Consider the following 26,561-nt stretch of genomic DNA (forward strand, 5'->3'; position numbering starts at 1 on the left):
CGTTAGCATTAGTATATTTTATGTGTGGCCCAAGACAATTCTTCTTCCAGTGTGGCCCAGGGAATCCAAAAGATTGGACACCCCTGGAGAGTGAAGCCTATTCAAGGGCAGGATTGCTTCCCTGGAAGTCCCTGGAGTGCTCTCACACGGTACTGTTGAAGTCTTAATGCCTCAGTTTCTCCATGACTGTGAACTGTGCTAGTGGTCTCATTTACAAAGGCAGAGAGAGAGCAGAGGTGTTATTCTATGTGACACTCTGAAAAGCTTTTTGATCTCCGTCGCTAGGCCTGTCTTTTGAATAGCCATGTGGAAGTATGACGTTCTATGTATATGTTTGTATGCTTAGCAATAAAATAAAATCACGATACCAAGGAGTTCACTGTCACTTCCATTCCACCCTTAGTAACATCAAGAGGACCAGCTCTTCTGAACGAGTGTCTCCGGGAGGTCGAAGGGAAAGCAATGGGGATTCCAGAGGAAACCGGAATCGCACAGGCTCCACCAGCAGCTCTTCCAGTGGCAAAAAGAACAGTGAAAGGTAAGGACATCTTATCTCTCGGTTCCTGCTGTTCAAATATGTTAGTACCGCTTGTCCCCAGAGAGGAGTCAGAAGATCCCCTCATATTCCAACAAGCTGGGAGCATTCTTAGAGAAGAAGATCTTCTCCTCAGATATTTGTAGGCACTAATCAAACAGCCATTTGAGGGCAGCTGCCAGGCACAGTTCACACAAACTACTGTCCAGGTGGAAAACTGTCACTCAGATTCCCAGCACTCTCATGTAGACATAAGTAGTTCCTGAGAATTTCTTAGTACCAAGTACCTGAAACTGGGGAAACCATTCTGAATTTCTACCTGAGCACCTTCAATTTCTAGTACACCCTCCTGACCTTTTTAAGTTCATTTTAATGGACTGCTTTAAGTTTGTCAGCAGTATTTTCTGAGACACAGTGGCTGAAAAGTTGAAATTTTATGATTTATCAGAGGCTATGTTTAATATTGATACTAACACCAGAAATGTGAACCATTTTTCTTTATGGCTTCATGAAATACGTGGACTCCAAATTTTGAGTTTTTCTATGAGGTTAGTTTGTAATGGATTATGATAAGTATCAGTGAAACTAATAGTAACGTTTTATTCCTGAATGCTGCTTTTTGGCATTTTAGCAGCTTGTTTTGTGTCTATATAATATATTTATATGTATATAATGTACTTTGTAAAGAAAATCCAGTTTCTCTATGTATTTTTACCTAACATTGTACTTTGTTGTCACTTTTTAAACATTATACTTTAATTTTATTCTCTCTGTTTAGTAAAGCTGAGGAAGGAATTTCAGCTTCAGAGGCTAAGCATTTGTTTTTTTTCCCCAAATGTTCATGTAAGGAGAAGGCTTAGTCATAAAGCAATCGACTCCAACCCACAGGCTGTGAAACTTCCAAGTTTGTAAATCCATGGTGATTCAGTCCTGTAAAGGAAGCTTAAACTCTTTTTCAGTTTTATTCCTAAAAGATGTCTGTTGTAGAAAACATAGAGACACTTCTCACATCTATAGCAGGTCAGGTCCACGGTCAATTAACAATTTAAAAAACCATTAACATGGGTTCTGTCTTCTTCTCATTTGGACTATTAGTACTTCTTATCAGAAGATTATGCTAATGGGGTGATAATACCTTGGAAATGAGGCCAAGTGGTTACAATGGCAACAGAGTGTGAATTAGTGGGAGGTGCAACATAGCCCAAAGCTTCTTTGAATTCAGGGTAAGCTTGGAAGTTGACCTGCAATGTCTAGATCTTGGCAGTTCTTAGAGACTTGGCTCCTCCTCTGCACATCTGATTTTTATTAAGAATTTCCAAAAAGAATCTGCATTGTGTAAACTCCAGATCCATTTTATCTTTAAAATCCTATGGCTTTGGTAAATGTGCTGGGTAAATATTTCCATAGAAGATATTTACAAAGAGATTTTTGAGAAATGCCACAGTAGGAAATTTTGATTTGGAAATGAGGGACTGGGAAGATTTACTAATCATGTTCCCAAACTAATTCAGGCAACTAAACATGTCCATTTAAAAATAAATTCTTTGTCTTGTTAGAACCCAGGCGTGGTTGAGGCAAGCATAGCACAGAGCTGGCTGAGTTTCATGCATCATGCACTGAAGGGGTTTCAGAGACAGTTACTGTGTCCTCTTAGGCAATTGCTGGTCTTGACAGGGACCCATAGGAGTAAGAGCTGCAGTAACTCAGAAAGAAGCAGCTAAGACTCGGTAGAAGTGAAGGTTAAGCTGGTAATTCAGTGGCTGCCTGACCCCTTCCCGCCTTTCTTCCTCTGTATTCCCACGTGCGCAGCCCCGTGCTTAGGCTGCCTTGACCCTAGCACCAAAGCAGATCTGGAGTCTTGCTGAGAAATGCCACCCTCGAGGATGGGACACGGGGAAGGAAAGGAGTAGGGAGGTGGCCCCCATGTAATTTCTGTTTTTAAACATTACTGCGTTCAGTGGACTCAAGATGGCATGCCTCTTCCCCATCGCTCACTCGACATGTCCATTGTTCCTGCAGGCTGTCCTGCGATTTAAAAGATTGCCCTTGTTGGGTTCCTGTAGGCAGCAAGACATGGTGGAAAGGGCAGAGGCTCTGCAGTAAAAGAAAGATCTGGGCATGTATCCAGTTCTGCCTTAACGTCTCCAAGCCTCAGTTTTTTCCTCTACAAATTAGAGATTTTATACCTAATGCCCTTGAATCTTATATGAGCTAACTTGTAGGAAAATACCCAGCGTAGGGCTTGGCACTCAGTAAATGGTCGTCATCCCTGTGATAGTTCTTATAAAGACAGGCTTGTGTGGAGCAGAGGAAAATAATCAGTGAGATTTTCTACAATTCCTCCCTTTTTATTTTCCTCATATGTAAGATGAAAGTGTTAGATTTTGTCACAATCCGCGTTGCACTTGTGTCTGACGTAGTTGGGGGAAATAAAGTACTGTAAATCCTTGTGATGCTCACAGTTCTTAAATAAGGCATCAGGCGGGAGCTGGTCTGTGGGCTGCTTGTGATCCCAGCCTGCCCGCTGTTCCAGAGCCCCATTCTCTTCCACTCAGGAAGGCTAGTTAGGGTGCACGTGAGTGAGAGTGCTGACATCATAGGGATGGCTTCCACCCTGTGCTGCTTTGTAGAAGAAGCAAATCATTCACACAGGCAGTGTTTTAACTCGCAGCCACGACAGATTATTAGCCATAAAGCTCACAGCTTCTCACACGCCATGTGCAAAGCTGTTGTCAGCACATATGGCACTTAGGCGCAAATTAGAAAAAGGCTCCCTTTACTTCAGAAAAACAGTTCCATCTCAGCACCATTTCTCAATAATAATACTTACAGCAGATAGAAAACCATTCTGTATAAATTATACAAATCTTACTATTGAACACAAAATAATAGTGTTTGTGAAGTCCTAAATATTAACCTTTTCTGAGATACTTTATTTTAAAGTAATTACATGTTTTGCTTTCATAAAACTATATTCTTTTTCTTTTTCCTTTTTTTTTGAGATGGAGTCTCGCTCTGTCACCAGGCTGGAGTGCAGTGGCACAATCTCGGGTCACTGCAACCTCTGCCTCTTGGGTTCGAGAGATTCTCCTGCCTCAGCCTCCCGAGAAGCTGGGACTACAGGTGCGTGCCACCACGCCCAGCTAAGTTTTGTATTTTTAGTAGAGACGGGGTTTCACCACATTGGCCAGGATGGTCTCGATCCCTTGACCTTGTGATCCGCCCACCTCGGCCTCCCAAAGTGCTGGGATTACAGGCGTGAGCCACCGCACCCGACCAAAACTGTATTCTTTATGATAGTTTCAGTCTTCTTGCTCCCAGGTCTCATTTTCTTTACAAATGGTCACTGGATTCGAGTCTTTCTTGTGATATGGAAGACCTTTATCTTAGAATGTTTAACTTTTTCAAATACTTTGTAACAAGCCACAAAATTTTAACAGCATTTAATCTTTGCACCAACAAAACCTCTATTGAAAACAAAAGCAATATATGGTAATATCTTACTTTATGTATTATTGATGATAAATGAACGTTAATAATTACATAGTGATTCATGTCATCATGAAATACTACATTTAAATAGGGAATTGACAATAACATTGTGATGGAAGGCTTGTAAAATGTATCCAGTGAACTAATCTGCTGGAGATATTTTTCAATTAAAAAGGTATTTTATACCCGATAGAAAATTGGCTGCTTATTAAGAAGCACAGTTCATGTTAGATGTTGCTAGATTGATAAAGCATTTCAATTATCAAACTGGTTCCCCTTTTGTAAGTCTTAGGGGAATGAGCTATGTCAGCTCTATAAGCAAGACACTGTTTCAGCTTTACCGAAAGTTGTTGAAATGAGCTGATTTTGTTAGAATAAGGATGTTTCAGTCATGTGCTAGACACTTTGTTGTCACATACGTATAAATCAGGGGTGTCCCTGGACTTTGGCTTCCCTGGACTTTCGGCTTCCCCAGATTAAAAGAATTGTCTTGGGCCACACACAAAATACCCGAACATTAATGATAGCTGATGAGCCAAAAAAAAAAAAAAAAAAAAAATTGCCAAAAAAATCTCATGTTTTAAGAAAGTTTATGAATTTGTGTTGGGCCACATTCAAAGTCATCCTGGGCCGCATGTGGCCTGTGGGCTGTGGGTTGGAGAAGTTTGATATAAACTGCCCATCTTTGGAGTCAACAAACATGAAAAAAAAAGCCACCTCAAAATAGTGAAGAAGTTGACATGTTAAGTGTGGTGCCCTTTTGTGTTGTGCCCCCTCAACCCCAGGATCAGACAGCCCCGTAGCACAGCTGTCAAGTCAAGAACCACTGGGCTGGACATCTTGAGCACCTGTCCTTTCTAAAGCTCTAGCATTTGGTGACTATTTCACCTCAGGGCTCTTCAGGGCGCAAAGTTGTTTTTCCTTTACGACAGCATCAATGCTGCCGTCAGCTCAACAGTACTCCTTGGCTGGGGCTCTGGGCCCTTCATCCACCAGCTCTTTATTCCCTTTTGTGCCCTGACACGCATGCCTCTCCAACACATTGCTCACTTTTCCCCAGCAAGACTCTTTTCCTTTTTTGAGGCCATTTATTTATTATACAAGTAACTTGTTTTAGAACATCTGGGCCGGGTGTGGTGGCCCACTCCTGTAATCCTAGCACTTCAGCAGGCCAAGGCGGGTGGATCGTTTGAGCCTGGGAGTTCAAGACCAGCCTGGACAACATGGCAAGACCCCATCTCTACAAGAATTATAAAAATTAGCTGGGCATGTTGGCGCATACCTGTAGTCCCACCTGCTTGAGAAGCTGAGATGGGAGGATTGCTCAAGGTTGGGAGGTTGTGACTACAGTGAGCCGTGATCACACCACTGTACTCCTGACTGGGCAATGGGAATGAGACGCTTTCTCAAAAAAAAAAAAAAAAAAAAAAAAATCTAGATGCACAAAAAAGAAGAAACAAAAATCACCTGCAGTCTCACCACTCAGCAAACTCACAGCCAACAGTCATTACATTTCCACATGGACTTTTATTTGCAGGGTGCTGTATGAGTGTAGTGTATAATTTTGACATAATGCCATTCTTGTGCATACTTTGTGATCCCTTCTTCATTTGCTAGATGAGCATGTCTTTGTGTGAATAAATACACTCTTGCAATGTTATTTTAGATGTGGTTCATCATGTTTCCAGCCCGAAGTACTTTCGTTGGACATGTAAGTACCAAACAGGTTTCACTAATCCACTCAGACCAGGCCACCATCTAGAACAACGCCCAGCACACAGTAGGTGCTCAACAAGCATCTTTTTGCCCTGATCACTATAACAAAAGAAGGTTAAAATGATGGGCCTTTATTGCCACAGCCAAGTGTTAATCCCAGCTCTGCTACTTTGCTTTGTCATTGTGAACAAGTGACTTAATCTCTTTGGGGTTTTCCTCAGTAGCAGTAAAAGTGGTACCTGCCTCACAGGGTGCCTAAGATCCCATGCATAGGAGCCTCAGTGCAGAGCTGGTCTGCGGTCGGCTCGCCACAGTGGCAGCTGTGAGTGTCATGTCTGCATCCCAGACTGTTGGAGTTGAGGGCTGCACACTTGTGTCCCTCCCACTCCCCTGCTTTCGGGGCCTTTTTTCTTGGAGATGTCTTGGAATTCCCCAGCGCCTGTTTCTGCCTTTATCCCAGCCTGAAAAGCGAGGAATCAGAAATTCTGAAAATTGTACTCACCTTGCTCTTTCAGTTTCACTGCTGTGCTGGACTTATGGAGCACCTGCTGTGTACAGAACGTACTCCAAGGCACGGCAGGGAGTGGGAAGGAGCAGCACAGAAAGACTCATTCTCCTAACAAATGTCAGTGGCACAATGCCTGCAGGGCCGCTTTGCTTAATTCCCAAAGGACTCACAAGTGGGGGAACAAGATAATCCACGGAATAGAAAAATGGTAAAGGGTCTGCACAGGCACTCACTGAGAAGGAAATACCAGTGGCCCTTAACTCATGAATAGGTGATCAAGCCCAGACCTAATTAAAGACATGCCGATCTAAGTAAGAAGATAGCATATTTAGGAAATCCTTTTTACTTTATCGTAAAATAAAGCACAGATGCAGAAAACCACACAAGCAAATTTGTAGCTTAATGAATTGTTCTAAGGCAAACACCTTCTAGCACCTAGGAGGGGGAGAGGTTTTCCCCTCTCCCAAGTGTCAGGCGGATGTATCTGGAACTGGGGGTGGGGGCAGAGAAGGTGACTGTTTTTGATGAACTCCAGCTCATCCTTCGAGACCCAACTCAGGATCCCCTTTTTCTGGGAGCCTCCCCTGGCCCTCTAGTCTGAGAGCAGTGCTTTTCAGATGGTGTCGTAACTGCCTGTTAACTTTGTCTGTGACTCTGTAGCTCTCCTCCCTCCACCATGCTGCACACACCCCTTGTCCTCCCTTAGGCTCTGGGGGCCCAGGCCGTGCCATTCTTATTCTTTGTATCTTTAGTACTTTACACAGCGCTTGGTGAACATGAGTGCTCAATAACTATTTGTTGAATGGATGGAAGGATATTGTATACCATCAGGCATCGCTTAATGACGGCACATTCTGAGACATGCATTGTTAGGTGTTTTCTCATTGTGTAAACATCATAGAGTGTGTGTTTACAGAAACTTTCATGGTCCAGCCTGATGGTCTAGCCTGCTGCTCCCGGGCTACAGACCTGTACAGCACGTGACTGTAGGGAATACTGCAGGCAGTGGTAACACAGTGTTAAATATTGGTGTATCTAAACATAGAAAAGATACCGTAAAAATACAGTATTATAATTTTGTGGGACCACAGACATCTATGTGGTCCATCATTGACAGAAACACCCCTGTGTCTGGCCCATGACTGCATTTCATTTAAAAGCCACAGCCATTCAAGAACTATGTAAACAGCACCACCTATGGGTAGACAATTTTAACACCACATTTTACACTGGAAGATGAGACTTAACCATCTTTTTACTGAAAAAAATGTTTCACTCTTCAAGCCATGGGGTCATTTATGTTTTAATAAATTTCAAATTGATAAGTGCTAATATTCTTCGTATTGTTTTAGTTTTGAGACTGTTAGATGAGGAGTCTGGAAATACAAAGTTTTTTGCAGTGAAAGGAGGAGGAAGAGGGAAGCCATATTAATTAATAACACATGTTGGACGCATTGTAACATATCTTATTTAATCGTGCCAATAACCTGTTCCTCACAGTGGTTTTGTTCCCATTTTTAGATTAAGGAGATTAAGCTGATGGAGGGGAAGCCCCTCACCCAAGCCCTAGAGCACAGATCTAGCTGGCCTCAAAATCTGTGCTCCTTCCACCATGTTAAGCTGGAAGCATTGGTTGGAAATGTCTATGAAGCAGTCGCTTTTGTCCCCAATAAAGTCTCCAGCAACTTCTAAACATTTCGAATAGATGGTTCTTAAATGACCCTATTTCTAATAAAAAGCTGCTTAAGGACAATTTTTACAGAGTCATTATTTCCATGGTGGGGTATTCTGACTTCCAGCAGGAACTTTATTTCATCACGTGAAGTCATTTTTGAAAGCAGTCATGTGGCTGAGCCCAGTGGCTCACACCTGGAATCCCAGCACTTTGGGAGGCCAAGACAGGCAGATCATTTGAGCCCAGGAGTTTGACACCAGCCTGGACAACATGGTGGAACCCTGTCTCTACAAAAAATCTAAACATTAGCCGAGTTTGGTGGCATATGCCTGTAGTCCCAGATACTTGGGAGGCTGAGGTGAGAGGATGGCTTGAGCCTAGGAGGCGGAGGTTCCAGTGAGCCAAGATCACACCACTGCACTCCAGCCTGCCCGACAGAGCCAGACCCTGTCTCAAACAAAAAGAAGTCATGTTATTCCAAGAGCCAAAGTTGTTCTGAATGAATAAATTGTAGGGAAATCACATGTTTAACTTTGAAATGGACTCCTCCTCTACCAAGCCTTATTAATCATTTTCAAAAGCAATTTTCTCTGCTCAAACAGCACGTGGCTCCTATTAGTTCCACTCTGATCCTAGTTGCCCAGGACTTCTTACACACGTCACCACGTGTCAAAGACCTGCAAGATCTGGCCCCAGAGCCCCCTTTCAGGAACATGGGGTTAGGTTAGTTAATGTAGATGAAAGAGATAAGAGCAGATCCCCACAGAGGAGAGGCACAGTGAATATCTGTTGAGTTGCAGCCTGGACACGTCATCCACTGGACTCTCCTCCTTGTAAATGCCAGTCTATGGTGCAGCAAATAGAAGCTTTATCAGATGAGTAAAAACCAACCACTCTTAGACCATCCCTTTGCCCAAAGTCCACAGTGAACACATTCAGGGATTTGGACTTAGACGTACGTGTTCACAGCTGCCTCTGCGGTGTTGACTGCACTGCTGTCTGTTGGTGTGAGCCTCCCAGCTCAGACTGCACTGCTGTCTGTTGGTTGACTGCACTGCTGTCTGTTGGTGTGAGTTTTTCCTTGGGGAAGATGTCTAGTGTTCTCCTGGCATCTCCCCATACAGCTGCTGGTCTGGTAAAGATTCAAGTGTACCTCATCCTCCATGAGTCTCCACGACTGCTTATATCTTATATCAGCTCTCGAACCATCCAGCTCAAGGGAGCATACAGCCAAGCTCTTTCAGCAAATCTCCTTCTTACAAGCAATAAGAACTGCACTGGAGTTCGTCTTGGAGATATTGGCCACAACTTAACACCAGAATAGCCAAGCGCTGAGAGTTTGTTCACCGGAGGGGAAATCCTTTCTCTCCTCTGGGCTTGGTTCTGTCATGGGCTTCAGGGGCAGGTGCAGGACGTCTTGATTGACTCCACACTGGGCAAGGGATGAATGAGGCCTCATTCTGCACCTGGTGCTCCTTCACCCTTCCTAGGACAGGACTGGGCATTCTCCTCCCTCCCCCCCCCGCCCCCGACACACACCCCCACCACCATGGAGCCACACCCCAGCTGTTGAGAGGATGTTAAGTCACCCACTTTTTTCCATCGAGCTCACATCAAGAAATGGGGAATCAGATGAATTACATAACACCTTGAGAAGCGATCATCTCCCACTCCAAGTGAATTCACCGCCCAAGCGTGTTTCAAAATAGTGCTGGGTCTGAAGGACCCACTCTCAATTTGAGTGGCTGTGTGTTCTGGAAAGTTGCACTTTCTGCATACGGCTCCCATCAACAGACTTTGTTGACAGGCCACGGTGGCTTTAATGTTCTCTTCTGGTTATCACTGCACATCTGTGGGTTTGCCTTTCTATCAGTTGTTCAGAAGATTCGTCATCATTTTATGGGTTTATATTCTAAGATTTGCATGCATGAGTGAGATTACCTCCTCCCAGGCTTGCCTTTTAGAAAAGGTGGTGGTGCATTGGCAGGAGTAATGGGTGCTAAACAAATATGCTGGGTTTTTTTCAATAAAAACTCAACTTTCTAAAATAATAAAATGTAGCAGTAGTATGTTTTCTAAATACAGCATACCACAAAGTGATACATTGTTTAGAGCATGATTTAAAGAAATGTAAGCATTTTAGTACCACCTGATACCTCTCTCAATGACCTTAGTTGTTAACATTCCTGTTACCTAATCTGTTAATAGAAATCTTTCATTCTTCCTCTTACAGTTCTTCAGTGTCGAAGGTCCATGAGCTTCCCTGTATGAAGAGTTCAGATTCCCTTGTGGATTTCTCTTTGTAGGAAGAACATAGTTCATAATTGCTTTTTTCTGTCTCTAGGGCAAGTTCTGAATTTCTCATTTCTGTGTTCATAGCTTTTGCATCATTTTACTTTTGTGATCAAAGTCATGATAAAAAAATAGTTTTCCTATCTTTTGATTCCATACATGGCTTCCCTTTGATTATGTTTCTGTAATTAGATTTGCCTCGTAGTCTTTTGTCAGCTATTCTTCTGTCCTCACCTCCTTCTGCCTGTAAATCTAATCATATATGTGAAATTTGGAGTTAAGATTTCTTCTGCTTCTGCTTAGCACACAGAAAATGACAAGAATGTCACTCCCACCCTAAAACTGAGAACAATTCAGGTATCTACAGTATCATAGCTATTTTAAGGCCACCATGGAGCTGAGGACAGAAAGTAGTATAATGAACTGAAATGTTATTGAAAAGTAGCAAGCCCATCTGAGGAGGGACAGGCCCCACGCCTGCTTTTGTCTTTGGCAGAGCAGCAGGGAGAAAAGGGGAGCCCTCTTAGATGGGAGTAGGAAAACACCTGGATCTGTAGAATTGGGAAAGGCTGAGTGTGGACTGGCAGGAGAGTTCAGAGTCCTCAGGGGCTCTGGGCACACGAGAACCCTCCTCCTGCTCACACGCACTCCACTTTTCCCCAGACTTCCGTGAGTGTGTGTGGTGGGTTGGGAGCCGGACAGGCGGCTGAGAGAGACCCACCGAGGCAGAGGCATGCCAGGAGGAAAGCCGAGAGACGTTCTCCACACTCAGGGCCTTGAACTAAGTGCCAGGCAGCAGCTGGCCACCCCCGAAGGAAGGATGAGGAAAGCTGAGAGAGAGCCCTTTGAGGGGTGGGTGTGTAGTGAGGTCTGGGGACCTGGAGGATGGAGAGAAACTCCATCTGCACACCAAGCCCCACACCAGGTTCTTGGCAGCAGCTGTGTGTGCCCCAGGGAAAGGCAGGATTACTGAGAGCCGACCTCACCACCACCCACCAGGCACAGATCCTTGGGGCCTGCTGAAGGCTGAAGATGGAGAACCAAGAGGAATTCCACAGGAGCTCCAGGCCTCACACCAGGGCAGCCGCTGTCTATTGTCCAAGGCCCTGGGAATATAGCCATGAACAGAAAGATCCCTGCCCCTGTGGAATTGCCTCCTGGTGGGAGAAACAAAATGAAGGCAGGGGGCAAATAAGTGCTATAGAGAAAAATCAAGCAGGAGGGGCGGGGGATGTGGCGAGCAGGGCCTGAGGAGGGTTTCAGTATGGAGCAGGGAACATGAAGCACTGCTACAGCAGTGGCCTGAGAGTGGCTGACTTCGGGGAGGATGGTCCAGGAGGGCCCATGAGCCAGCGCCTGACACGGAGCCTGCTGGGCCAGGTTCCCAGAACAGCAGGGAATATAGTGAAGGGAGATGAGCTCGGAAGAATACAGGGGTCAGGTGGAGATTGGATAGGGCCTTGTAGGCCAATGTAAGACCCAGGCTTTTAGGTTCAAAGGCTGTGTCACGCCTTTATAGTAGTATTTTCAATGACCATAGTTTAGAGTTTAGGAAACTAAGCCTATAGCTTGTAAAACTACTTAAAATACATTTGAACAGAGTAAACCACTTTCAAAGCATCAGGAAAGTAGTAGGCTCTACTGCCCCATCCCATGTGCTATATGAAATTATCTGGAAATCAAGAATATTAATATAGAATATTACTTAACTACATCTTGGGATTAAGGATAGTTTTGATTCCTGGTGTTTTTCGTTGTGTTTCAAGTCAAAAATTGAGGAATAATATTAGGAATATATCTGCTCAAGTTTTTGTTTTAAATACACACACACACACAATGCATATGTGCTCCTAGCAGCATTTAAGGCACTATGGTGAAACCAGTGCACCCCTTGACTCCCATTTATTTCCTGTGTCATCTTTTGTATCTTAAAGCAGGCAGAAGTCAGGGAAGCTAAGCAGTGCAAAGCATGAACTTTGGAGTCAAAGTTGAGGTCAAGGGGTCACCCCCCTCCCTGAGCTCCCTGGGTCTCCCTGTCCCTGTCTGGAATGGAGACGGTGCCATCTCCCCAAAGGTGGTGTCATGGGAGGGGTGCCCCTGGCAGGAAGTCGTGGGTCTGCAGTGGCGGCCGCCTCTCCTTCTGCCCCCAGGGTCCCCTCGTGGAAGTTTCTCCTGTGAGGTGCTTGCTACTAGGGATGTCCAGTCTGTCTGTGGCTGTCTGTCCTTGAATGCTTCCTGGGTTTGGTTTCCCAAGTGCTGTCACGGGGTGTTCTCACCTGCTCATGGTGGGTGCCCAGGGTGACTGAAGTCAGCAGGGGTGTCCCTACCTCTCCCGAGAGACGGCTGAGCTGGAGGGCACCGCACCCTGGTGTTCCCCCCTCCTCTTTCTACTTTATGCTCACCCACTTGTCTTCCGAGAACAGCCATCTGCTTAGGAGGTGAGCTCTAAAAGGCCTTAGCAAAAGATCTTTTGTCAGGAATTTGCTAGTTTTAAATAAGTTCTTTAAATAATCTGTCAGAAGAGTGTGGGGAATAAAAACAACCGTTTTTATACATTTAGACAGGGTCATTCCCTTCTCGATTAACCACATTTTTTCCTCCCCGAAACACTTACTTGCACTCATAAAAAGCACAACTTTGGTGATAAAGTTAGGATTGCAATCTCTTGTACCTGTGAGATTGTTTATGATTATGTGTGTTCCTTTTTGCAGTGAAATTGGTTGTGTTTTTCTTATTAACATATATAACTTATGCAGCATTTGTGTGGCAGACTACTGCAGCCGTGGCTTTGGGGTCTGAAGTGAATGAGATTAAACACCCACAGCGCCCTTTAAAAACAGTTTTTCGTTTATTTTCACAGCAAACCCAAGGAGCCTGTATTCAGTGCAGGTAAGTCTGATTTAATTTTTGTATGGGAACCCCCACTCACTTTCTCAGAACTCAAGGGACAGAAAAGAAGTAGCCAGCTTCAGGGGCCAGCCTTGGACACGCAGGAGCTTTGGTTTGTGCAGACCAGATGGAGTGCTGTCAGCTTTGTACCTGGGGATTGAATGGCTCAGATAGTGACAGCGAGACTGCCTTTAAACAGTCATAAAGAGCAAACCCTTCACCTATCCTCTCCAAAACCAACGTAAGACATGCCAGTCAGGAGGAGAGTGGAATGCCACCACCTATGCCATGATGGAATTTCTAGATTAAAAGGTGTCTGTTGCCTTGGTTATTCCTTCCTTACTAACTGGATTCTGTTATCAACATTTGCATTTCTCTTAGGGGAAAGTTTCTTATGCATCAAGTTATATAACTGTCTAAAAGTAGCTTTTCTTTTTCTGCCTATGATCTCCTAAACTGCAAACTAATAGTTCATGTATATCTTTCCATATATCTTTTTTAACACCTTTTGTAATAAGGTAGATGCTGTTGTCTAGCATCTTAACCTTACTTAGAAATGCATTTAAAATGCAAAAAATGGACAAGTATGTAATTGATTAAATACATTCATTTAATTTTAATTGTTCTGGTTTTTTTCTTAAGTTCAGAATTAAAACATAAAAGTCAAAGTTTTGTATTTATCAGCATGTGCTTTAGTGTTCATTTCATTTTCAGGAAGCATGAAATTACTCACTGAAAATGTAATTGCTGTAAGCTCGCAGGGCCACATCATGAGCGCACTTGTCAGGATCCCTGAACCGTGTCCAGATTTTAAGACTGGGGGGCAGGTCAGGTGTTGGCCTGCAGGCTAGTGAGGGCTCTGGGCTCCGGGGCAGGCAGGCCAGCCACACTTGCAGTACTCCACCGTCTCTTTATCTAGCCCTTCTGTCTCTGTCTCCGAAATCACAAGGGAAACGCCGGGTGACACACTGCAAAGGTAGGCAGCATTTCTGAAACCTCATAGCTCTCTGAGCAAAGCTGTTACCCAGGCTACAGAAACCTTTTTCATACATGCAAACAGATGCTCTCCTTGTATGAAAATGTTTTTGTGTTGCAAACCACTTCGATTCATTTTAAGTTAAATGCATCCCTGAGCATTTACTCGGATGGGCTTTAATAAGTGGCTGTAATTTGGATCCCAATTGGTATTGGCTGACTGCAGGAATTTTTTTTTCATCTATATAAACCTTAAGAGAGCTATAGGGCCACTCCTGGATGTCCCACTGTTTGACTTGGTATCATGCACTGCTGCTGGCCTCTTCCCACTAGCGCCTTTGGGTTTGGTGGCGTGTGTGCTGTTATCCTAACCTGCCTGGAACAAACACTGCTTTCCCTGGCTGCATTTTGATTTTAGATGTAGCCTGTCTGAATCACCAGTACAAAACAGTGCCAAGGCTAACTTCAGTTCTGTTTTTGCCTAGTTCAGTAAGTTAAAATTGTGCAGTAAGTAAGCTCAGTCCTAAGGATTCTTAATCATCACATACCTGTGATAGACTCAGGTGGATATTTCATAGACATTGGTTATATACATCCACACTGTGCTTTTTTATGTGTTGTGGAAATACCATTATATTGTCTTTGTTCCTAACCTACATTCTGCGAGCTTTCTGGCAGGACTGATTCTCTTACAAAGAGAGTTGCTGGAATCCCTTTTCATTTAGCTGTCAACTCCAGTCTCCTGCCCCTCTTTTCAAGAATGTCATTCTTTTGGGTGCTTTTAGATTCTTTGGTTGTGGTAGCCACACAGCCCCTGATGAGCTTATATTTGGGTGAGGTTTAAGGAAGGGAAGAAGCTTCAGAAGAGAACAGCATGAGCGGTGGCACAGACAGGACAGGGTGTAGAGGGGGGCGAAGAGACATGCCTGGCCCCAGAGGAGAATCCCTGTGGGTGGCTGTGGCAGATGAAGTCCTGTGCGGTGAGAGCCCAGCAGGGCATTTAGACCTGCTGGATCCAGCAAGGAAGAGAGCAGGTGAAGAAATTTACGTGGAGGAAGGACTCCGTAAAACCTGGTTTGGGCCTTGGTGGGTTTGGCAGCAGTGTGTAAACTGACCCAGGAGAGCCATAAGAGAGCCTGTGGTGATGGGGAAGTTGGCCCCAGCCTGGGAGACATTGTAAGGGGAGGATCCATGGGACGCAGTGGCTGGCACACATAGGCAGGGATGATCGCGTTCCTGACTCTCACTTAACGTCAGCCTTAATACGCAATGTGAAGAGTGTGTCACGTGCATGCATTTAAGACCTGAAGCGCATGCACACAATAACATGAAACTGGGGTGCCCTCTTGATTTTTAAGTAATATTGCATGTGGCATTGTTTGAAAATCCTTAAGAATAAGACTTATAAAACTAACTTGTGCTATAATTTTTTCCTAACTGTTCCTCGCCAATTTCCTCCCTGCGGATGCTTTTTCTGTTGAGCTGTGTACAGGTATCCCTGGTTCCAACTGCCCAATTTAAATACCATTAAAACCAGGTCCTTTGATCTGCAGTGAAATTTCAGAATTCAGCGAGTTCTGAATCTGAACAGAATTCACCAGGAGCGGAGCTCACAAGACATTTTCTTTGCCCTTATCATATCCTGAGAACTCCAGTCCGAACACCCCAAGATGTTCTTTTTGAGGTCTAGGAGTTACCCGATGTTGATACATTATTGATATTTACTTTTGTCCCTATGATTTATTGAAATATTAAAAGTTATTTTATTATAGAAATGTTCGTTCTAGAGAGTTTTACATCCTGATTTCTCTCTCTAATGGGTCTTTTGTTCTTTTGTTTTCCATTTCTAGATTTTCTTTGAGCATTTTCCTTTCTGCATTGCATCCTAGCATGCACTTCTGCTGATTTTGTGTTCTTTACACTTGAAAGAACTGTTCAATTAAAAGATACATAAAGATATATTTTTACATTGCAATATAACAAATCCATTTAAATATTGAAAAATATTTGTGAATTTGGATATTGAGATTATGTATACATTGAACTCAAAAACTTCAAGTGAATTTCTTGTGTTAGTTGAATTTTGGGGGTGGTGTTTTTTCCCCTCCTGATGATAAAAGAAAGTAAGCAGTAAAATCTCATGGAAAATCATTGTTGGAATCAAGTTCCTTCCTGCCTTTTACAATTTCGTAGGTATCTCATGTACTTAAATAAATAGAATATCAAAAGCAAACAAGATGCAAACTTTTGTTTCAAACTGTTTACTTTTATGTTACTTTTTTCCCTAGGGATATCAATTAGAAATGACAGAAGGATAAAAGTTTCTCTTTTACACTGAAAGGCTAGAGAGGATAAAGCATTTGTTTTCAGGTACGCTGGGCACTGAGGTATCTTACTGACATCTTTGTTCTTTTTGTAGAAGAAGGCTATGTAAAAATGTTTCTTCGTGGACGCCCTGTTACCATGTACATGCCCAAAGATCAAGTGGATTCTTACAGCTTGGAAGCAAAAGTAGAACTTCCAACCAAGAGACTCAAGCTGGAATGGGTGTATCCTTTATTCATTGATTAGGTCTCACATGAAGTTATCAGTCAATCAATGCTTGATGTTAACTGTAGAAATTCATAAAACTTAAGTCCTCTTAAGCTTTTAAAAAACAAAATATTTTACTGTTACTTTTGAAAACTTAATGTAACAAAATTGTAGGTTAGAGACCTACGGAGTTCTAACAAAGTAGGAGCTTCATAAGAGCTGCTTATTATCAGGAGAACCAACTTATCATTCCTGAACGAAATAGCGGTGGTTCTGGCTCAAATACATGTTCATTATTTTGCTGAAAAGAAAATATGAAGATGTTATATGATTGTATGAGTGATTTTTTCTTTGTCAGGAGAAAATGAATGACTAGTTTCTGGTCCGAATTTTATTCTTTCCAAAAGAATGACAATAGTAGTTAGAAATATATAAAGAAGTGAACAGTGAAAATAATCAAGAATGGGTAGAATTTTAGATTCTAATGAGAACTGATTTTTTTTTTTAAGAGATAGAGTCTCCCTATATTGCCCAAGCTGTTCTTGAACTCCTGGACTCAAGCAATCTGCTTGTCTTAGCTTCCCAAAGTGCTGGGATTATAGGCATGAGCCACCACACCCGGCCAAAAGCCAATTATTTTTAACAGGAGCTATCATATACTTAGTCAACTCTTCAGGGACAGATGGAAAACTAGGCGCTCTCTATATTTATAAGGAAACAACAGTGACAATGCAAGAAAATATTGTCCTTATGATTGAGGAAATGGGAGTATCCAAAATTGAAACTAAACCACATTGGCAAAAAAGTTTTTAAACCCAAAGAAAGAGGGGTACCCTGAGAGGAGGACTAGCGTTCTCCCCTTAAACCAAGTATGGACTTGGCCAGCCTTAGGAGCCAACTTCAAGTGTGATCTTGACTGAAGGGATGATAGAAAAATATGAATACCAAAGTACTGAATGAAGGGGGTCAATTGAATGACGTAAATGAAATTGACATGTCATGTAGATATCCCCCTACTTTAAAAAAAAAAAAAGCTAGCTACAGTGATGCATCCCTGTAGTCCCAGCTGTACAAGAGGATTAGGTGGAAGGATCCAGGAGTTCAAGTCCAGCCTGGGTAACATGGCAAGTCCCTGTCTCAAAAATACATATATTCATATCAATCAAAAAGGCTCCCCAAAAATCTAGGCCACAAAAATCTGAATCAACCATATAACTAACATTCTTGAAACAGAGGTGCTGGCAGCTTCATGGCATGAGGTTTGGAAAAGTGAGCTTCCAGGGGAAAAAACAACTGAAAGATAAAATAGCAACTGTGAAAAAGGTGAATTAAATATTGATTATTTTTCCATTTAGTTCCATTTTCTCATTACTTTAGAGGAAGCCTGCAGAGACCACCTTTCAGTCTATGCAGATTTTAAGGCAAAAAAAAATTTTTTTTCACTCTCAAATATTTTTTGAGTACCTGTTTAATACCAAGCCTAGAACACAAATTTGTAAGATGTTGGTTTAAATTGAAGCTATTGTGACTTCATTTAGAATAATTACTATTTGAGATTGTGGAATCATATTCTTTAGACATTTTTAAAAATTACCACCTGTACCTAAATTTCTCCCCCAAAATACTGCTTTTTTTCAGATTCAAATGTCACAGGCATTTACCTGCACCTGTTTTGGACTATTTTGATATATGAAATTGAAGTGCTTCAGCTCGTCTTTAAGTCAGTAGTGGTTTAGTAAACGGTTATATCACATCTGGAAAACATTATTCAAAACATTTATTCAGCCTACTTCCTGTTCATATTTTAGAAGATGTAAAGCAATGAAATTTGCACTAAATAAATGGCATTTTTTTGGCCATTATTTGGCATCTTGCCAGGTTACTTTTTACATCCAAGTTCAAGTGATATTTTGTTCCCAAAATAAAATAATTTTCAAGGTTTGGAAGTATAATGCAAAAATTTTAACAGGGATTCTTATCCCAAAGGATCTGAGGGGCCTGTTTTTTTTTTTTTAACCTTTTATGTATGTTTGTGTGCACGTGTGTGTGTCATTTGTACCCTTTGTAAGTACTTTTACCATGTTTGAAAAAGGAATTTTTTAGTAAAAATTTAGCTCGTAGATTACAGTAAAAAAATTAATAATTGACTCAATAGCTTTCTAAAAATAAAACCAAATCCTTGTAAAAATATGTATGCACATTACATCAATGACTGTTTCCAACTTTACTGCATGCCTTTTGGGGGTCACATGTATTTGTCACTGAATATTTGCAATTTAATGTTGTTTAAATTAGTGACGCTGATGGTAATAGTTATACAGTATTTTATTGCCCGTGCCTGTTGAATAAAGCTGATGTTTTGTCAGCTCTTAAAGGGAAAAAAAATTTTATCTTGACATCCACAAAGCTATGGGTACAGGGGTCGAGACTGCCGTAACAACCTGTACTTGCTTCCGACGGGAGAGACCGTCTACTTCATCGCGTCCGTGGTGGTGTTATACAATGTGGAGGAGCAACTGCAGAGGCATTACGCCGGCCACAACGATGACGTGAAGTGGTAAGTCCTAAAACAGGTCATTCCTGCTACTCAGAAGGCCGAGGTGGGAGGATCGCTTGAGGCCAGGAGTTCCAGACCATCCTGGGCAACAGTGAAACCCTGTCTCTAAAAAATATAAATAAATGTGATTCCTGTTGCACAGGTGGAGATAGCATTAGCCGAACACGGTCAGTATTGGGACATAACTAAAGAGAAGGAAGAGGGTCTGAGGAAATGAGGTCTTTGGGAGAGCTCTTCTGTGTGGTCTCTTTGTGGTCCGCTCACTACTGCGCTCCATGAGACACCTCTCGTGTAATTTTCCAGCCTCACCAACGCATGAGCTTCACGGACCGCATTGTCTCAGCAAACAGCGCCACCTCTTTGGAGGCCTTCTTAACACATCATGTGTTAAAGGCTTCTAATTTGGGTCTTTATTTTTTGATAAACATAAAAACATGTTGCCTCATGTTTGTGGCTGAGTCGGCTCTTCCCGTAATTCATTTATAGCTTTTGGTAGGCATTTTACATATCTTGGAAGGATGGGTGCGTGAAGAGATGGATTTATAATAAAGATTGTAGACTAATGTAGTGGTTCTGAGATTGAAATGGTATTTTCCCAGCAGAGGATGCTTTCTCCTTAAGTTTGAAAATTCTTAAGAAGAAATAAGGGAATTAAGATGAAATGAATTAGGCACTAGTTGTCTAACGTCATGGTGCTCAGAGAATTTGTCATGAGTCTGTAAGAAGTTAGGCATTATATATTTCTTATATTTAAATTTTTGACTAGATTATATTTGAGCAAGGGAAAAGTAAAACTTACCTGCAACATGTAGATGTTTTATAAATATCCTTTTCTTAGCCTAGCAGTTCATCCTGATCGGATCACGATAGCCACAGGACAAGTCGCAGGCACATCGAAGGATGGAAAAGTGAGTTACGTTACCTTTTCATTGTTTCATAATGAAGTGGTAACACAAAGTAATTTTTAGAAAACATTGTGCTGCTGAGTAAGGCTGCTTAGATATAATTATGGTATCTGAAAACTTCTGAACCCCTCACTAGAATTTTTTATTGTAAATTAGAAGACTTACTGTGTGGCAGGGTGCGGTGGCTCACGCCTGTAATCCCAGCACTTTGGGAGGCCAAGGCGGGCTGGATCTCTTGAGGTCAGAAGTTTGAGACCAGCCTAGCCAACACAGTGAAACCCGTCTCTACTAAAAATACAAAAATTAGCCAGGCGTGGCGGCACGTGCCTGTAGTCCCAGCTACTCCGGAGGCTGAAGCAGGGGAATCACTTGAACCCGGGAGGCGGAGGTTGCAGTGAGCCAAGATCATGCCACTGCACTCCATCCTGGGTGACAGAGAGAGACTAAGTCTCAAAAAAAAAAAAAAAAAACTGACTGTGACCTTAAAAATCCCTGGAGCTCATCTTAATTTCATCAGATTTTTAAGTAGCACTGTTCTAAACAAAGAATTCACTAATTCTTAAAATGTTTATTTATATGATAAGTATTAAAAACATGAAGGTAAACATTTAATAAAGTTAAAATTATGATAAATAATAATTTGAAGGTACAACATTTTGCCAAATTTCAGCCACCCTCTGCCCTGTCCTGTGAATGTCGTTTAACAGTCGTGACTTTAACCCATGGAGTTGGTGTCTGTGTGCAGTCACAAAAGCTACTAGGAGGTTTTTAGCACAGATTTTGCAAGCACTTCAGCAAGACTTTAATTTGCATTTTAAGGCGTTAGAGAGGGAGCTTGTAGCTTTTTTGATATCTACTTTTATATAGCTTGTTATTGCATAATATTTTATCTGAAACTAATTTCTTCAAGTACATATATTTTATCAACATGTTTTCATCCAGAAAAAATGAATACTACCATATTTCAGAAAATATTTTAGTAACATTGGATTTTAAATATTAATCTTATGCTATTTTCCATTAATTTTTTTTTTTCTTGAGACAGGGTCTTACTCTGTCACCCAGGCTGGAATGCAGTGGCACAATCACGGGTCATTGCCACCTCTGCCCCCCAGGCTCAAGTGATCCTCCCACCTCAGCCTCCTGAGTAGCTGGGAGTACAGGCACACGCCACCTCACCCGGTTAATTTTTTGTATTTTTTGTAGAGACAGTGTTTCACCACATTGCCCAGGCCGGTCTCAAACTCCTGGGCTCAAGCGATCTGCCCACCTCAGCCTCCCAAAGTACTGGGATTACTGGCGTGAACCACTGCACCTGACCTGCATTAATATTTTATACTTGAAAAGAGTTAACAGAAATAATGGAAATCAGACCACTATTATGTAAATAAATTCACTTAAATTGAATGGGTCTTTCAATCTTTTTTTTTTTAATGTTAAATGGCTTTGAAAAATTATTTGAAATTAGTGGTAAGCTATTTGTTCCTCCCTCTAGTGGCTTAAAAGTATATTTCAGTTTCTGGCATTGAAATTGAATCGGTACTTTAGAACCAGAGAAAAATGTTAAAGCTGTCTTTCAGTTTACCCACAGAGAAATCCAGAGAGGCCTAGTGAATTCCCACGGACACCCAGCTACTTAAAGATTAGACTGAACTAGAACCTGGTTCACCCAACGCCTGCCTAGTGTTTCTGCTAGGTCCAAGGCCAGCACCTTTTCTTACTGATGAATCTACTGATTGCTCTGTGATGCTTTCTTCTATTAAGGAAGAGAAAAATTAGCATAAATAACCTAGGAACACAGTTGAGAGGATTTTAAACCAATTATAACAATTCTAAATCTTATTTGTACATAATTGATGCCTGTTTTGCCCAAGAATGTTAAGCTCTTTTTTTTTTTTGGAGACAGAGTTTTGCTCTTGTTGCCCAGGCTGGAGTGCGGTGGTGCAATCTTGGCTCACTGCAACCTCCACCTCCCAGGTTCAAGCGATTCTCCTGCCTCAGCCTCCCAAGTAGCTGGGATTACAGGCATGCACCACCACACCCGGCTAATTTTTTGTATTTTGTAGAGACAGGGTTTCACCATGTTGGTCAGGCTGGTCTCGAACTCCTGACCTCAGGTGATCCACCTGCCTCAGCCTCCCAAAGTGCTGGGATTACACACCTGGTCTGTTAAGCTCTTAATATTATTTGGTGGTGACCATCTTATGAACTTAGGCATGGTGACACCTTAGCAACAAAACAGACTTTAAAAGAATAACCCATATGTGAGATTCCATTTTACTTGTCATTTTTCATTTATAAAATTCAGACACATTTAGATGCACAAATTAAAGTGTCAGTTCCCATGGTACTATTGTCAAAAATTGGCCATTCAAATTCTAAAACTAGGTAGACCTCTCCTTACTGTTAAATTATCAGCAAGGCCGTCCACCTCCTGAAGCCATTGGGAATGTTTTATTTACATAAAAAGGCAGACTCCTGAAATGCAGAAAAAGATCCTTTGTTTTGACAAAGTCCAAGTTACTGCCCAAGTAATCTTGTAGCTTCAAGGTAAAGACACATGTGTATCACCATCACAATTGATGGCTCTGTGTTTTTTTTCTAAACAGCAATTGCCCCCACATGTGCGCATTTGGGATTCTGTGACATTGAATACTCTCCACGTCATTGGAATAGGTTTTTTTGACCGAGCAGTCACCTGTATTGCATTCTCAAAATCTGTAAGTATGTGCCCTGTGGATATTGCTGTCTTCTTCCACAGGAAGTAGAGAATCAACTCAGGGTTGAAGAGGGGGAGTTGACACACTCAGTACCTGCCCGGGTGTATGTACAGATCTGGACTCTGAAACATTCCTGCTTCCCAGAACCCCTCAGTCAGAGGTCGTATGCCTGTCTCATCAGGAACACACACTTCCCATCACCAATCAGACATCTCCAGCCACATGGGTTTGGTGATGAAAACAGGCCCCCAGAGACATCGTCCTCACTTTCCTTAAGGCAGTTTGTGTGCTCTGGCCTTGAATTTTACCTGCTTCTTTCGAGGGTGGCTCCAGTGTGTCTGTCTCTGCCATCCTGCTACTGGAAAGGGGTCCCGATCCAGACCCCAAGAGAGAATTCTTGGATCTCTCATAAGAATTCAAGGCAAGTCCATAGAGTAAAGTGAAAGCAAGTTTATTAGGAAAGTAAAAGATTAAAAGAATGTCTACTCTATAGAGCAGCCCTGAGGGCTGCTGGTTGCCCATTTTTATGACTATTTCTTGATGATATGCTAAACAAGGGGCGGATTATTCATGTCTCCCCTTTTTAGACCATATAGGGTAAACTTCCTGATGTTGCCATGGCATTTGTAAACTGTCATGGCGCTGGTGGGAGTGTAGCAGTGAGGATAACCAGAGGTCACTCTTGTCGCCATCTTGGTTTTGGCAGGATTTAGCTGGCTTCTTTAATGCAAGTGGTTATATCAGCAAGGTTTTTATGACCTGTACCTTGTGCCAACCTCCATTTCATTCTGTGACTTCGAATGCCTAACCACCTGGGAATGCAGCCCAGTAGGTCTCAGCCTCATTTTCCCCAGCCCCTATTCAAGTTGCTGTGGTTCAAATGCCTCTGACATTTCTCCCCTCCCTTTTATAAGAGAATCCTTAATCCTAAGGGTTGTAGAGGGACAAAGATCCATCTTCTGTAACTTCTTCCAGCTGAATAGGGGTGATGATATTCCTGCCTAACTATTAGGGTCTCTTGTATTTGGGGTAGAGAAGAGCTCAGTCAGAAAGCGTCAGTATGGCAAGGTGATATCTGGAAGATTAATAAGTGTTCAACTTAAGAAAACATTGAGTAAGCTTATCCTGCATTCCTACATAAAGAGTACAACAGCAATATATTCCACAACAGTAAAACAAAATAAACAAAATTATCCCAACTAAACTAAGTAAGAAGGCTTTTTATTAACTGGGCAACTATTGGAACCAAGCTGATATGGGGTCGCTAGCTGATTCCAGTGTGTCCAGAATTAGAATACTGATCCAGATATTTACATTACCCATTGCTTTTATTTCTTCTGAGCAGCAGTCGGAGATCACTGGTTGGTTCACAGGAATAAGCAGGGTTAGTCTAAATTGCAGAAAAAACTTAAAAACAACTGATGAAACTAGAATCTAATAACAAATGTACCATGGTTCTTGAAACATAATTTCTCTCTCCAGTCTCCCATTTTTACTAAAGACAAACCATAATAGGACTGATTTGTTTGGAAAAATAAGGCTTAGTCTTGTATACTTGGCTTGATTATTTGTATAAAGTGCAGCAAGAATAATTGTTTTTCACATAGGCTTTTTAAATTGGCTTTGATGGAACTCTGTTCCATAAGGAATCTCAGATAAGACCTTTTTTAAAGCCAAGCCCAGCCATGGGTTTATATCCTCAAATACCTATGGGCTGGGTAAATTCCTCTCCTCTTGGGGGTCCCAAGATAACTTGGGGCTCCTGGGCCTGTGAGAAAGTGACATTCTTTACTTACCACAGGTCAGGAACCCTGTACAGGGACTGTGGAGACAAGGTACAAGGCCAGTTTCCCCCAAGGGGCTTCTATTGACTCTACAATTCAAATTTGATTCCTTAAAGGAAAGCGTGCCATTGCTGTGAAAAAAATAACCAGTTTCTCCAGTTGTGTCCTGTTACAAACAAAAACAAATTCTTTAAAATTATGCAATTAACTATATTGCTATAAATTAAGAATACTCACAAATAGTTTCTAAATTCTGGAGAAATCAGGTTGAGAGAAACAAATATGCTTCAAATTTTGTTCATAGCAGTATACTTTACTTAATTGTTAAAAGCTCTAAATAGCTCAAAAGAAAAGTTTTCTTGTCTTTGATTTTTTCAAAGGATCAGCAACATTTTAAGCAAAGTCTAAAAAGATGACTTCAGTCTTCTATTAGTTTGGTTCATGCAGTTAACTCCTGTTCTGCTTGATATTCAGGAACATTTCAGCTCCCGATGAGAGTCCTGAAAGTTTTTTCCTCTATTCCCATGTTACAACTTTGAAAGTAATCAGAAACTTGCATTCAAGAGCACCTGTTAAAGGCCTATATCTGATTATAAGCCACCATTTAAATAGGACCTAAACAAGACAAGAATTGTCTGTGGATGACAGAAAGTCTTAGGACAGCCACAATTAAAGCCACAATTGACAAGGAAATGTGGTTACTCCTGGAGCATACAATAATTTAACATAACAAGTACAACTGTTAATAACATACACTAAGTCATATCAGAATTATAGGAGTTTCACCTAGTTTTGGAACACATGCCAGTAACATATTTATACAAATACAGCCCAAAGAAAGCCAATTTCCTATTTGACAGTGCTTCCTGTATAACTTTTATACCAAATAAGCCAAATTTCCTTTACATTAGTGTACTATTGATGTTAAATATTCTTAATAAAATCTCATAGATAAATCTATTCTTTTTTTTTTTTTTTTTTGAGACAGAGTCTTACTCTGTCACCCAGGCTGGAGGGCAGTGGCATGATTTCAGCTCAGTGCAACCTCCGCCTCCCGAGTTCAAGCAATTCTCCCACCTCGGCCTCCCTAGAAGCTGGGATTACAGGTGCACACCACCATGCCCAGCTATTTTTTTGTATTTTTAGTAGAGACCGGTGTCACTATGTTGGCCACGCTTATCTCGAACTCCTGACCTCAAATGATCCACCCGCCTCGACCTCCCAAAGTGCTGAGGTTACAGGTGTGAGCCATCGTGCCTGGCCAATCTATTCAGTTTTAATCAGTACGACCATAAGGTAAGATTTTTATAAACCTTTTATTAGTCCTTTACAATTTTTGTTAAAAAGCAGATCATCGCTCAGAGCAAAACCTGTTGTGCTTTTATTCCAATGTTTAATTTACAGAAAAACTGATTAATACCCCTTTAACTTCAGCCAATATGTTCACACAGAATTTCTTTTACAAGATTAATTTCTCACAAACTTTAGACAACTTGCTTAAACTTTCAGCTTTATCCTATCTAATTTAAAACAATACTTTAACCTTTTAATCTAGGCAAAAAAAATCTACATGTCCATGCCTTCTTATAATCTATTACCAAAACACATTTCACTTTCTTTGTATACCTTACATGTAAAACTGTTTTTATTTCCCAAAAATTACTTAAGTCATGTGAACTGAAAGGCATTACGCTTTTTACTTTTCTTACAAAATATTCTATTTAAGCTCTTATTATTATTATTACACCAATTAATCAAAACTCTTTCATATATAAACATCACACATATAATACATGTAAATACACAGACAGAAAATAAAGGACTCATTCCCTAAGCCAGGAATTGAACCCTGATCCCAGGCTGCCACTGTGATGGCAGAGACCAAGATAAAGTACTGCCACGTGTTACAAGGTCGAGCTCCCAAGCACATGAAACAAGATAAGAGAGAAACTTTATCCAGATTTTTTTCAGGAACCTGCCA

The 26,561-nt window shown here is 41.7% G+C and overlaps 1 protein-coding gene and 1 long non-coding RNA gene across 5 annotated transcripts in view; one reads left to right on the top strand and one right to left on the bottom strand.

The window, feature by feature from the left end:
• EML1 (EMAP like 1) overlaps nucleotides 1–26,561 on the top strand; it is a 206,385-nt gene that overhangs the window by 141,860 nt on the left and 37,964 nt on the right. For all 4 annotated transcript variants that reach the window (XM_063715730.1, XM_054530510.2, XM_024231744.3 and 1 more), the window contains 6 exons: nucleotides 404–538; nucleotides 13,079–13,107; nucleotides 16,502–16,631; nucleotides 19,022–19,171; nucleotides 20,010–20,079; nucleotides 22,686–22,796. In XM_063715730.1, the coding sequence (XP_063571800.1) occupies nucleotides 404–538; nucleotides 13,079–13,107; nucleotides 16,502–16,631; nucleotides 19,022–19,171; nucleotides 20,010–20,079; nucleotides 22,686–22,796 (625 nt within the window). The remainder of the gene's footprint in view (nucleotides 1–403; nucleotides 539–13,078; nucleotides 13,108–16,501; nucleotides 16,632–19,021; nucleotides 19,172–20,009; nucleotides 20,080–22,685; nucleotides 22,797–26,561) is intronic.
• LOC129049847 (uncharacterized) lies at nucleotides 18,922–20,160 on the bottom strand. Its single transcript, XR_008513224.2, has 2 exons — nucleotides 19,971–20,160; nucleotides 18,922–19,276 (listed from the first exon to the last, which is right to left on the bottom strand). It is a non-coding gene; the product is annotated as an uncharacterized LOC129049847 (long non-coding RNA).

This window comes from Pongo abelii, chromosome 15, assembly GCF_028885655.2.
Source record: "Pongo abelii isolate AG06213 chromosome 15, NHGRI_mPonAbe1-v2.0_pri, whole genome shotgun sequence".
Taxonomy (NCBI): Eukaryota; Metazoa; Chordata; class Mammalia; order Primates; family Hominidae; genus Pongo; species Pongo abelii.